Source organism: Lampris incognitus, chromosome 1 (assembly GCF_029633865.1).
Source record: "Lampris incognitus isolate fLamInc1 chromosome 1, fLamInc1.hap2, whole genome shotgun sequence".
Lineage (NCBI taxonomy): Eukaryota > Metazoa > Chordata > Actinopteri > Lampriformes > Lampridae > Lampris > Lampris incognitus.
The window spans coordinates 138,343,480-138,357,523 of record NC_079211.1 but is presented as its reverse complement, the minus strand read 5'-3'; the positions used below and the strand labels follow the sequence as shown (position 1 = coordinate 138,357,523).

Below are 14,044 nucleotides of genomic sequence, written 5' to 3'. Positions count from 1 at the left end.
AGTGCCCATCCAACCAATCCAACTTGTGGGAGCTGCTTCTGGAAGCGTGGGGTGCAATTTCTCCAGATTACCTCAACAAATTAACAGCTAGAATGCCAAAGGTCTGCAATGCTGTAATTGCTGCAAATGGAGGATTCTTTGACGAAAGCAAAGTTTGATGTAAAAAAAATCTTATTTCAAATACAAATCATTATTTCTAACCTTGTCAATGTCTTGACTCTATTTTCTATTCATTTCACAACATATGGTGGTGAATAAGTGTGACTTTTCATGGAAAACACGAAATTGTTTGGGTGATCCCAAACTTTTGAACGGTAGTGTAGCAGTAAGCAGTGCTGGGGTCCCTCAAGGATGCATTTGTTCCCCCTTCTAGTTTACTCTGTATACAAATGATTGTGTCAGCTTCCAGCCTAATCAATTTGTAGTGAAATTCCCAGATGACCCTGTTATCCTCAGTTTACTCACAAGTAACTCCAACATTGCCAGCTATGGAGCTGGAGTAGACAGGTTGATGGACTGGTGTGATGAGCATGACTTGAACATTAATGTATGTAAAACTTGCGAAATTATATTATATCCCAGCTCAATTGGAGACCAGAGTTCTGTTGCCACACATGGCCGTGACATTAGACAGGTCACTTCTTACGAATATTTAGGGGTCCATATTGATAGTGAGCTTAACTGGCACACACATGTGGCAAGTGTCTGTGCAAGAATCCATCAGCACCTCCATTTCCTATAGAGACTCAGTGTTTGGGGTCTGCGGGAATATATGCAAAATTTTTCTAGATCTACTTTCGAGTCCATCTTACGTTATGGTATTACTGGCTGGTTTGGAAACCCAACGGTCAAGTCTAAAAGCTCAAATATTTAGCCATGTTAAAACGGCAGGGTAGATTATGGGAACACCCACATCCCTCACTTGCCAAGACGTTTTTGAGCAGTCCACTATTCAGCAGGATTTTTTTTTTCAACAGGATTTTTATCTGACCCTTCCCATGTGGTGAACTCTTTGAGTTATGTGCTCATGAACTCTGGAAGGAGGTGCAGGGTCGGTCCTTTTGTGTAAGCACAACCACTATAAACATTCATTCGTGCCTCGGTCAGTTAAACCTAGTAATGGGCAACTCCTGGAGGACAGACAGAACGACAGGGAGGCTCCAAAATAATGGCAGGTTCCACCAGTCGCTTGTGTGCTTGTAAGCATGGGAAGTGAGATGTGCTGTTGCTTGTAATTTATGTACTAAGATGTGTATGGTCTGGGAGGTATGCTTTCGAATCGTTGCAAGTTTTAACATTGCAAATGGCTTTGTGACCTGTGGTCTCAGGCTAATGTTTACACATGTGGCCCTGTTTAATGTGCTTTTATTATAATGTCTGGTTGATGCAGCAGTTCGCTTAATCCAATTTTCAATTTTCTCCCATGGGAGACAATAATGTAACCTTAACCTATCTGTCTATCTGTCTGTCTGTCTGTCTATCTGTCTATCAATCTATCTATCTATCTATCTATCTATCTATCTATCTATCTATCTATCTATCTATCTATCTATCTATCTATCTATCTATCTATCTATCTATCTATCTATCTATCTATCTATCTATCTATCTATCTATCTATCTATCTATCTATCTATCTATCTATCTATCTATCTATCTATCTATCTGTCTGTCTGTCTGTCTGTCTGTCTGTCTGTCTGTCAATCTATATATCTATCTATCTATCTATCTGTCTGTCTGTCTTGTCTGTCTATGTGTCTGTCTGTCTGTCAATCTATATATCCATCTATCTGTCTGTCTGTCTTGTCTGTCTATGTGTCTGTCTGTCTATCTGTCTGTCTGTCTGTCTGTCTCTATCTATCTATCTATCTATCTATCTATCTATCTATCTATCTATCTATCCATCTATCTATCTATCTATCTATCTATCTATCTATCTATCTATCTATCTATCTATCTATCTATCTATCTATCTATCTATCTATCTATCTATCTATCTATCTATCTATCTATCTATCTATCTATCTATCTGTCTGTCTGTCTGTCTGTCTGTCTGTCTGTCTGTCTATTTATCTATATTTATGAATACAAAACCAGTAATAATGTTAGCCGTGGCTCTTTTTTTCTTTTAACATTTTTACCATTCTTTTTCTGCAAGAAATTGTGCAGCGATAGTTAATGACCTACTGACTGTATGTACCCGGGTGGCCCCCAGTACATACAGTAAATACAGCAGAACGTGTGTCCCTGTTCGTAAAGATGATGTGTGACTTTGTGCCGACTGGCTGATAACATCCTGTCCCATCCCCTCACCACTAAGCTACACGTGTGTCTTACTCCACTGTAGCCCATACGGCACTGTAGCTCCTCTCTCACCCTCTTTGCTCTCAGTTAGTCAGACACATAGTTACACTTTTTTTTTGGAGTGGGGTGGGCAGGTGGAGGGGGGCTGTATGGGCGTCTCAATGTGGTGTTGCGTCAAAATGAGAAAGGGGGCACCGTGACTTAATCTGACAGTACTGTGCAATCTGTGTGGTATCTGAGCCTCAGGGAGAGGGGGAGTGGGAAAAAGAAAGAGAAAAAGAGGGGGTTTGGATGGATAATGGGGCCCTGCATGGTGAAAAAGCTCACGTAGAGACCAAGACAGACAAGGTCACCCAGAGCAGGGTGGCCCTGACAGAAAAAGAGAGAGAGCGAGAGAGAATAAGAAAGCAAGCGAGTGAGCAAGAGAGAGAGAGACAGAGGGAGAGCAAATACTTGTCATTACAGTATTAATGCTCCCTCTCAGGTACTCTATACCTCTTTATAGATGAAAAGGATAGTCTTGCTCTCGATCTCCGAATTTGGCTCTCTAGCTCTCCAATTTGTTTCCCACGTGTGATACTTAAACAGCCAGCGGCACCCATTATAAAAGTAGTTAAACTATGAATGAATTGTGACATAGCATTTTGATCTCGTTTATTTTCCGACTTAGCATTTCCTCGCTAGCCATTGTGCCTCTCGGATCTCACGCACCACTGTAGCCTCCTCCTCGTCTCCTTATTGGTTCGTTCATGCCGAGTGACCCTCTTCCCCCTCGTCCGTCAAGCCAAGGTAGCGAATCAGGAGCGACGCATTGCAGAAATAAGGAAGTAGATTGGAGAGCGTCGAGAAAGGGTGTGTCGGTTGCCCTGATCTTAACTCGAGTCGCCTGACAGAAAACCAACAGAGGACGCCGCCAGCAAAAGGCTATGAGCCCATATTACTGGGCATACCCGGGCTACATGCTGATTCTTTGAATTATTGACGTGCATGCACACATATATTGAACTGCATATTCGGTGTGCTTAAGCGCATTTATATGCCCCTTTTCACCAGAAATACACACACACGCTGACACCAAATTCACACAAGCGTACAATCCACTTTCCTTACCGCATGCACCCATGACCGCTATCAGCCGTGCTTTGTACCTGTCAAGTGCTGTCCTTTTCCCTGCGCCCAGAGCCCTGCTTGCTACATGAGAGCTCTCACATCAAAGCTGTGCCGAGCTGCACGCACACTACCACACACACACACACACACACACACACACGCAGACACACACACACGCAGATGAAACAGCCTCTCACTTTGGCCGCCTCTATCCCCACTCCCGCACATTAGACACATTTCATTTCATTACAACGCCACTGGAAAAATAGAGGTGCTGCTTTCTTAAAGGGACATCTTATTCACTACCCCCCGACTCTTAAGCTTGTACTCTCCCTCTCTCTCGCTCGCTTTCTCGCTCTCAATCTCTCTCTGCCTCTCTACCATTCACTCTCTTTCAGGTGATGGAACTGGAGGGGAAAATAATGATCTGTTACCATCAGAAGTCTGCTGGACAAACTGCATTTAATATGTCCCCAAAGAGGCATGGCAGCGTCATCAAAGTGTGTGAAATATCCGCGGTTAAAACAACTGCGGGCAGTTAAGATTTTGCCTCTTCTCTCCGGAAGTAATATATCAGTATATGTATATGTAGCTTACTAAATATATGGAAATTACAATTTACTATGCAATAGTTTTGTTTTTTAGTTTTGAGTTTTTGCTGTTCCTTTATCTTTTTTTGCGTAAGATCATGCTCCTGGCTAATATTAAGAGCTTCACAACCCTGCACACAGGGAGGGAGACAGGGAGATGATGGAGGAAGAGTTCCATCACCGAGAGGAGACAAGCGCCGGTTCCCTTAGCAGCAGCTGCCATTGTTGTGCTATCTGGTATGGGACAGGCCGACAAAGGAGCACTAAGGAGTGTCCGGAGCAGGGTAAAGGGGGTTGGGGTCCCCCCCCCCCACGTCAGAGGGGTCAGGTTGACCCGCTTGACCGCTGGCCCCGGGGCAGGGACTCAGTGTGGTGGTGGCACAGGGGCGCCCATGGGGCATGGGAAGAGACTTAGCCTGCAGACTGCAGCAGAAAGACGAGCCTGACCCATGCTACACAACCCTGTGTGTGTGCATGCGTGTGTGTTTGTGTGCATGCACGTATTGGACAAAGGCAATATGACCTAATGTTAGAAATGTATAAAAGAGTGATTTGATGGCATAAAGACAGGGTGGCCCAACGCTTGGAGCGTGTATGTGTTTAAGAGTCACACTCTGACAGCACATCACAATACAAAAAGATCAGGCTTCTGTGTGTGTGTGTGTGTGTGTGTGTGTGTGTGTGTGTGTGTGTGTGTGTGTGGGAGAGACTTAACAGTTAGCTCCCAAATAAAAGACAGAATGACCTGACTCTAACAGGGTGTATAGAGGAGAGATTTAGCTGTTACAAAAGACAGTTAAAACAGCTCAAACTCTTGGATGACCGAACGCTACTTGTGTGGGAGAAATTAGTTCTGTCGAATTAGCGGAAAACATAAAATGGCGCCATTTTTTGAACACATACATTATAACACAATTTTGTAATATAAAATAAGCACACACACACATAATATATATATATATATATATATATATATATATATATATAAACAAAATTAAATGGGTAAAAACATAATTCCATTTGCCTAATTCAAATTCGATAAATATTTATGATCTATTTTCATCCAAAATGACCTAACAAAACACATTTGTTAGCAAATATCTGTTGATAGGTGGATTAGGATTTCTTTCCCTTTTTTTGGGAGAAACGTGTCTGCAGTATGTTTCGTTTCACTCGCTGTCGTCAGTCGTTTTGCGGCGTTTTCTGTCTGTTGTTGTTGTTGCAGAGAGGAAGGGTGGAGGAAGTTTCCGGACAGAGAGAGAACTGTTGTCCTGACACTGACACAGACCTTTCAGTGTCGGGATAAATGATAGTTTCCGACGTGGAGGTGAACTCTGCTGCCCTGCTGCACGACACTAGTGTGCTGGGACATCGCTCCCCTTACAGCAATGCCCTTCCGGGTGACTGGGCAGCTGAGTGGGTTAGCATAATTAGCACTGTTAGCCATGCTAGCTCCCCCACAGAAGTGAAGGGCATGGGCTTACAGGCCACTGAGGCTAGGGCCCCGAGTCTGACATTAGTACACTTGAGGCCAGGAAGGTTATATTGACCAGTGTGGTTTAGCATAAGGGCACTAAAGCTTTGGGTTTTGACCTACTCAAGGGCTGCGTAACAACACTCATGCCAGTGTTGAGACCCCATTAACTTTTGGCCCTATGAACCATCATTTCACTGAGGGGGGAAGTGGACACGGGGTATTAATTGTTCAGTCGGCCAATCATATCACTTTATTCATTCTTTTTTAACATTTATATTTTCACATTTAAATCTTACAGCTCACCTCTTCATTTTTCTTTTTCATTTTTGGTATGTACATACATCTAAACATTTTTGTTTCTTTTTCTTTCTTTCTGTCTGTCTGTGTTGTATGGTTTAGCTGTTAGTTATTTTATCAGACTGCCACCAGTGGGCAGTGGCATAAAGCTGGTGTGGTCTTCGTCAGTCTGCGTCTCTCTTTCACTCTCTTGCTCTCTGTTTCTCGCACTCTCCATCCAACCCTCCATTGTCCTGTCTCTCCCTTCCTTTTCTCCGCTTTATTATAGTCATCTGTTTACCTGTCCTTCTGCACAATACAGAATTTGTGTGTGTGTGTGTATTTGTCAGCACCTGTCACTCATTTACACACACACACACACACGCACGCGCGCGCACACACACACACACACACACAAACACACACACTGATCTGATCATATCCAGCATTAGAAAAAATGTACAATCCACTTGAAAAACTGTTAGTTCTTTCTCTTTTTTTTTCTCTCCCCCACAACAGAAGTTATTTGATTACATATCGTGGTTTTGTGAGTTTGAGGTGTCTGGCTTGTTTCTCAAGTTAAAACCAGAAAATGCTGACTTTTTAAACCTGGTGTAGGCAATACCCTCAATACACTTAAAACCCTCATACTCTATTCTCTAATTCTCTTTGATTTGTGAATTCCCCTGAAAATCAAGTATCAAATATTACAACAATAGATAAAAATGATTCAGAACTAATAACTCCAAATAAGTTGCCAGTCATAACACAGAAATTTCTGTTGCACATTTGTGCCAAGGTGATCTAAGACACATTTTTCCCAAATGCTTTATTAGCGCTTGACCATCTCTCTCTCTCTCTCTCTCTCTCTCTCTCTCTCTCTCTCTCTCTCTCTCTCTCTCTTCTCTCTCTCTCTCTCTCTCTCTCTCTCTCTCTCTCTCTCTCTCGCTCTGTCTGTTTAAACATCTAAATACTTTTTTTACTCCTACTTGTATTCAGTCATTGTTTTCTGTCCCCCCTGGACTGAATTTGAGAGGGAGTGAGAATAAGACTGATTTTATAAGCGGGACAAGTGCGAAAAGTGTTATTTTGCTGTTGTCAACACACTACAGGTGCTAAAGGGAGGACGGTAGGGCAGCGTTGACGTGGATGGGCACAGGAGGGGGACACGCACACACACACACACACACACACACACACACACACACACACACACACACACACACACACTGCGTCAACGGAAGACAAGAACATCGTGTTAACACTTATTAAGGAAAAGGATACGTGCTGCCTTGAGCAGACAGGGTGTGTGACAGCGACTTGTGGGAGAAACCGAGCGACACTGCCTGCCCCGACTCCCTTTCACGTCTCCAAAGGGCCGTTTTGTCGGCACTGGTATCTTTTCTTACCGCTGAATGTGTTTTTGTGTAAGTGTGGGTTTGTGTGTGCGTGTGCAGAAGGCATGTGCCAATAAATTGATCTCGGTGTGTGTGGGGGGCCGCGTGTGTAAAGCTCAGCCAAAGTGGAACAGGAATCCATCCATTTCCTGCCTTAGTTTCAGAGTGCTTAGGATAATAAACGCAGTTAATTAAAATGGCTTCAAAGTTGGAGAAGTTGCTAAAGGCTACGTGAAAACTTCCCCCTTCCCACAATAGATTTCCCGTCTGTCGTTCTCTCTCCTCGTCGCTGCCTGATTTTTCTTTAACCTGTCTCTCACTAGGTTGAAAAATAATGGCTCTGAGACTTTGAAGCTATTTATTTTTATTTATTCTTTCTTGGAAATTGGTTTGATATAGTATATATATATATAATCCAGTGATTCAAGTAAATTCTGTCTCATAAAGAATTACTTAAATCACTGGATTATTTTGCTCCTTATTTGTTGAGCACTTTTCCTACCGTTGTGTTTCTTTTAACAAAAAAAAAAAGAAATAATAAATATATATGTGTATACACATATATATATATATGTTTCCTCCAGGTGCTCTGGTTTCTTCAGTCCAAAGAAGTAGGTGGATCGGCCGTACTAAATTGTCCCTAGGTGTGAATGTGTGTCTGTGTGTGTCGGCCCTGTGATGGACTGGCGGCCTGTCCAGGGTGTCTCCCCGCCTGCCGAACAATGACTGCTGGGATAGGCTCCAGCATCCCCGTGACTCTGAGAGCAGGATAAGCGGTTTGGATAATGGATGGATATATATATATATATATATATATATATATATATATATATATATATATATATATATATATATATATATATTCTTTTTAATCTGCCCCCCCTCTTTTTTTTTGAGTAAATTGCATCTTGGGAAGTTGGATCTTTCCACAGCTGACATTATGGTGAACTTAAAAATGTCCCTTTCGTGCACGCCGAACACAGACCTGCGGATACAGACACGGCCATGTTGGCAGATTTGTGGCTCACTCTTAAAGTGAGTGATGGTGGGATCGATTGGGTTTGATATTAAGTGACACGTGGCCTTTTGGAGTCACTAAATGCTACTCACCGGCTCGGACCACCATCACTGAATTACAATTCCCCAGTTAGTTCAGTTTGTCCAGTCTCCGCTCTTCCTGTCCTCGACACCTCTTTCTCTCTCTTTCTGGATTTCAGTGTATCAACTGTCTCTTAAAGATTATTGTGATATTGTATGTCAGGGCATATCCACTGCAGAGGATATTCATATTCATATTCATATTATTATTATTATTATACCTTGAGCCAAAAATGTGCAGAAATGTTCATACATCAACGTCTTTGTGAAGGGAGAGCCGGGTAAAATGTCTGCAAATGTCGTATATTCTCTGTAATAGATGTGATATTGATGTAAATTCCCTGCTCTCCTTTGAGAAGATGATAATAATAATTTTAAAAAAATTGATCACAGCCCCCCCCCCCCATCTTTGTAAAGGAACAATGTATCTTCAAACATTTGCTTTTCAGGTTGATTTAAAATCCAATTTCAATATGTCCCCTTGAATCCAATGCCATGACTCTTTTTGGGAATGATATTGCCTGTTGTTTACAATATTAAAATGAATATTAATTGGGAAAAAAGAGGAAAAAGAAAACCCACTGGTTTTTGCATCACATCATTTGCATTTTGTTCGATGTGATTCTAGCTCTGTTTTCCTTGAAAACATCATCATCCTTGAAAAGATAAATTTGATTAAAATGGAAATCATTGAGAAATATTGAGTTGAGGTGTATATACATAAATCCTGCTGAACTAGCTAGAATAATAACAGCATCTGATTCAATTGTCTGTGGCTCTAATGTGTGGCTGCATGTTCTCTCTCATTTTCTAGGAGGGCTACGGTGTGATAGTGCTCAACCCCAATGAGAACTACCTGGAGGTGGAGAAGCCAGCCAAATTGTGTCCCCTGCCTTCTCCCGCTGAACCCGAGGATGAACCCGCCGAGAAGCGGGAGCGTAAAGACGACAAAGAGAGCAAGAAGAGAGAGAGAATTCTATGAGAAATACCGCAACCCACAGAAGGAGAGGGAGACGAAGCAGATCCCTATACGGGTGGGTGTCGTCGGGGGGGGGAGGGGGATGGAGGGAAGTGCGAAAAGGGAGGGAACTGTGGAGAGGGGGGAGGGAGGAAGAGTTAGATGTTGATGAAAAGCAGAAATGATGGCGGAAGGTAAATGAAGTGAGAGTTTTGGATCAGGTGGGTAGGAAAAGCAACTTTGGAGAGGGATGGGGGGGAGAGAGAACGACAGAGAGGAGGAGGAGGGGAGACAGCTTACAGAGCAAGGGAAGGAGGAGATATTAGGTAACTAGGGAGGAAGGGAGGCAGAGAAAGAAAGAGAGGCTCTTGTGTGGTCAGGCTGTGTGAAGAGGTTGGCCGTGCTCCAGTCGGCTCTCAGTGTGCAAGTGTTATCCACATGGCTATCCTCCTCCTCTCCGTCTTGCTTTCTTTCTCTCTCTCTCTGTCTATTCCACTCCCCCTCTGTCCCTCAGAGGGGTGGGCTGGTTAGGGCAGCTCTGGCCCTTCACTCTTGTTGACCAGCGGATTATTATCTCCCTTACACACACTCCGTAAACACACTACAACATTCTTATCACGCTACACTAACCATACACCACCTAATCACATATACACTAGCACATGTGTGTACACACACACACACACACACAGGACACACACACACACACACACACACCTTGAGGCACCTAGCTAAGCCAGTTAGCGGTGTAGTCAAACAAAGGAAGTGAACCTTCTGCATAAATCTAGTTCCATTACCAAAATAAATAAGGCTACAGCAATGTTGAATTGAATCACAGAACTCAGAGATGCCCTGGTCCTCATAGATGACTGTTGCCCCCCCCCCCCCCACTACCAAGTAAATGCTTATTTTGTGATGTTAAGTCATGTGCTATTTTTCACTACCTTAGATGTCTTCCGTTCTTTTCTTTGGTGCTCTCGTTCTTCAGAGGATGACTTTAAAGGGATGATGAGAGAGACATTTTCCTGTTGTGAGTTTTAATACGAGTATTAGAGTTGATTGCAAATTAGCATGGAATCCTAATTTGGAGGACGGCAATGGCATCATAGTGATGTCTACATGCAGTATGTGTTTGTTCTTGGTCTTGTTGTGTGCAGGCAGGTTCACTTCACATGCTTATGTGCACAGTTATGCACACGTGTGTGTGTGTGAGTGTGTGCATGTTCATGTGTATGTGTGAGTGTGTGCACGTTTGTGTGTGTGTGAAAGACGTCAGTCTCCGATGCCTGACAGGAGTTATGGCTGCTGTGGACTGGGGGGTAGTGTGTGAGCTGTCAACGCAGGCACTTTTCTCTCACCCCCCTGACAGTACCTTTACAACACACTCTAATAAGGGATAATTAGCTTCAGCGCTAGCTTACTCTATCATTCCACCTTGTGTTCTGAACTGGTTTATTCCTTAATATTGCCCAAAAGATGAACTTTGGCTGTGTGACTGAATAAGATTCAGTCACTGCCGGGGATTTTCTGAAGCACTGTTTGAGTTAGTGTAATTTTTTTTTCTAATTCTCTGTCTTGCATATCATATTTGATCAAATTTGCTGTTATGTGTATTACTTCTGGAGCATATGCATGTGGGTGTAGTGTGTGTGTGTGTGTGTGTGTGTGTGTGTGTGTGTGTGTGTGTGTGTGTCTCCCCTCTGGATGGAAAAGAACCAATTTTTAATATCTCAATAAATATTTTAACTACAAGGACTTTCACATAATGATCTCTCTCTCTCTCTCTCTCTCTCTCTCTCTCTCTCTCTCCTCTCTCTCTCTCTCTCTCTCTCTCTCTCTCTCTCTCTCTACTCTCTCTCTCTCTCTCTCTCTGTCTGTCCTTCTCTATCCCTCTCCTCCCTCTCTGAAATCCCGCCTGAAACCCTCTGCACTTTGTAACGCTAGCAGCGTGAGATTGTTAGCGCTGTCCCAGCCAAGGTTTCCCTGCTCTGCTGGGGACCATAGAATATTATTCACAATTTGATATTAGCCTCTCCTCGCTTCCCCCCATGCCTGCATAATGCATGTTGGACAGGGCCACATGCGCTGAGGACGCCAGCACTTGGGCAACAGTGGGGCTATGTTGGTATCAGATAAGCTGCTGTAGCGGAGGCAGATCGTCTCTCTGAATGTGTGCAGTTTAAGACTGTCTTAGCTTTAATAATACTGATGACTCACATAGGTACACTCCATTAAACCAGAACCACTTGTTTTAGTTATCTTTTTTATTATTGTGATTATTCAGAAATCAGGAACATTTATCTGTCATTTCCCCCAGCCCACAGCAGTTGCAACACACAAAGACAAAGACACATATCCAAACTACAAGAACACACATATATCCAAACTACCAAGTACACATTTATCCAAACTACAAGAACACATATATCCAAACTACAAGAACACATATATCCGAACTACAAGAACCCATATATCCAAAGTACAAGAACACATATATCCAAACTGCAAAAAAAAAAAAGGAGGGCAAATGCCAGGATGACTGTCAGAACTGCCGGTCAGCATGGGCTAGCAGTTAGCGTAGCCTAACCCGCATCTGCGTCCTTATTATTAATATTATTATTGGTAGTAGTAGTAATTATAGTAGCAGAAGTGTTAAGTACTAGTATTATTGTTGTTACATGTTAGTTTTTTTTTTTTAATTTACTGTTACATAGCACACTGATGTATGTAATATTCTTTTCTGTGATATTCAAGGCTAAGGAGGGGAAATAAATGGATAGGTGTGTGGGGGAGTGGATAGAAATAAGACTACCTGCCCCTGGCGGGGATTTTTTCAGCAACGCTTGTCTAAAATTGCTCTTATTAGCCGGACAAATGGGGGGGGGGGGGTCATGGGAAATGTTTACAGTTTGCAGCCAACTGCATTCGTCCTGCCAGTGGCTAGAATCCTTAAATTCACTTCCCAAGATGCAGCGGTTTAAGAGGTGAAGGGATAGAAATGAGTGAAGGACCAGGCTGGATCTGTTTCAGTGTCCCCTGACCTCTGACCTCTTACCCAGCAGTCAGCGGGATGTTTGTGTGTTTGACCTGCCCTCCCTATCGTCCACGCCTCCCCCTCCTCTTCTGCCTGGCCCTGGAGTAAGCTGTCTCTCACACACACACACATAGACAAACAGATAGAGGCACACACTGGCAAATACACAGAGAGGATTAAGACAGGTGCAAAAAAAGAAGATGAGGTTTTGGTTTGTGTTTATGCGTGTCAGAGAGTGTTTGTGTGTGTGTGTGTGTGTGTGTGTGTGTGTGTGTGTGTGTGTGTGTGTGTGTGTGTGTGTGTGTGTGTGGCTCCGTTGCGGTCCTTGTGAGTATTTTTCTTCTACAGTTCTCTTGACCAGGGTGGGTTGGGGATCAAATCAAGCCTCTTTAGGTGGACTGTTTTCATCTATTTTAGCGGCACAGGGCTTCCTTCAAAACCACCCTCCCCACACACCATGCACGCACGTGCGTGCACACACACACACACTTTTAAGACCGCACAAACCCTCCCCCACTGTTAGTTTCTGGACCACCTGCATACAGCCATTCACACACACACACACAATTTAATTCACCTTTATAGTACAAAGACTCATACTAAGTCTCTCTCTCTCTCTCTCTCTCTCTCTCCTCTCTCTCTCTCTCTCTCTCTCTCTCTCTCTCTCTCTCTCTCTCTCTCTCTCTCTCTCTCTCTCTCTCTCTCTCTCTCTCTCTCTCTCTCTCTCTCTCTCACACACACACACACACACGCACACTCATACAATTTAATTCACCTTTATAGTACAAAGACTCATACTAAGACTTTCTCTCTCTCGCTCTCGCTTTCTGTCATACACACACACACACCAGGGCCCCCAGATAGAGTTGAGTTGATTTAATATGCTTCCTTACACACATTAATAAGCTCTTAACTGCTTTTAGGATTCCTAATTTCTAGCCCAGGGTTCATAGTGTGCAACCTCTCAACCTTATCTAATCCCTCTCCTCCCCTCCAGATCACAGACCACTGGCCCATGTTTAGGGGGATGTCGTCGGTAGGATGGAGAGAAAAAGAAAGAGAGAGAGAGAGAGAGGGCGTTGGGTGGGATGGAGAGGCTGATAGGATGGATAATGATGAGCATAGTAGAAGGGGGTTGGAGGGTGGGGGATGTGGGGGAGGGCGCTCTCTTAGCACTTTGCCATATAGTTTGGGAGTTCACTTTACTCTGAATTTGAGCAGTAATCCAGTTAGCTATTTTCTGTCAGCCAAGCGGAGGAATGGCAGGAACAAAAGGCACATTCATGGGCTTAAGAAGCTTCCAAAGAGTTCACCCAAGGCTGGCTGGCTGGGATTAGGCCAGCAGGCCCTGGAAAGAAGAAGAAGAAGAGGAAGAAGAAGACGGCAGGAGGGGGTTGTCGTGAGGAGGTGCGGGGGGGGGGGGGGGACCAGAGAGCTGGGCCTTTCTTTAAGCACCACTTATTGTTTTATAAATGACTGTAATACTTTCCAAGTCTTTTTTCCCCCTTCTCCTTTTAACATCTCGCATTGTTATGTCTCTTAAATGTTCTGAGGGAGGAAGAGGGACCAAGAGAGGCCCCCTCATCTATAATGTTTTCAAGTAGCAGGTTAGCGCTAGTTTCTCTTGTCTTTCTCTCACTATATTATTGAGATCTTCAGGTTCACTGGGACTTCAGGAGAGATCGGTGTGATTGAGACCTGAGGATGTCAAAACGCTCTTACTACAACATCTCTCTGCTTCATGCCATTATTTCATTTGGTACAATGGCATTATCGAGGAGCTTAGTTATGCCAGTGTTT

At 43.5% G+C, this 14,044-nt stretch overlaps 1 protein-coding gene across 1 annotated transcript in view; it reads left to right on the top strand.

Annotated features, from left to right (window-relative positions):
• Positions 1 to 14,044, top strand: part of fam172a (family with sequence similarity 172 member A) — a 240,430-nt gene that overhangs the window by 97,380 nt on the left and 129,006 nt on the right. The window contains 2 exon segments of the mRNA XM_056288900.1: positions 9,067 to 9,219; positions 9,221 to 9,286. Coding sequence (XP_056144875.1) covers positions 9,067 to 9,219; positions 9,221 to 9,286 — 219 coding nt within the window.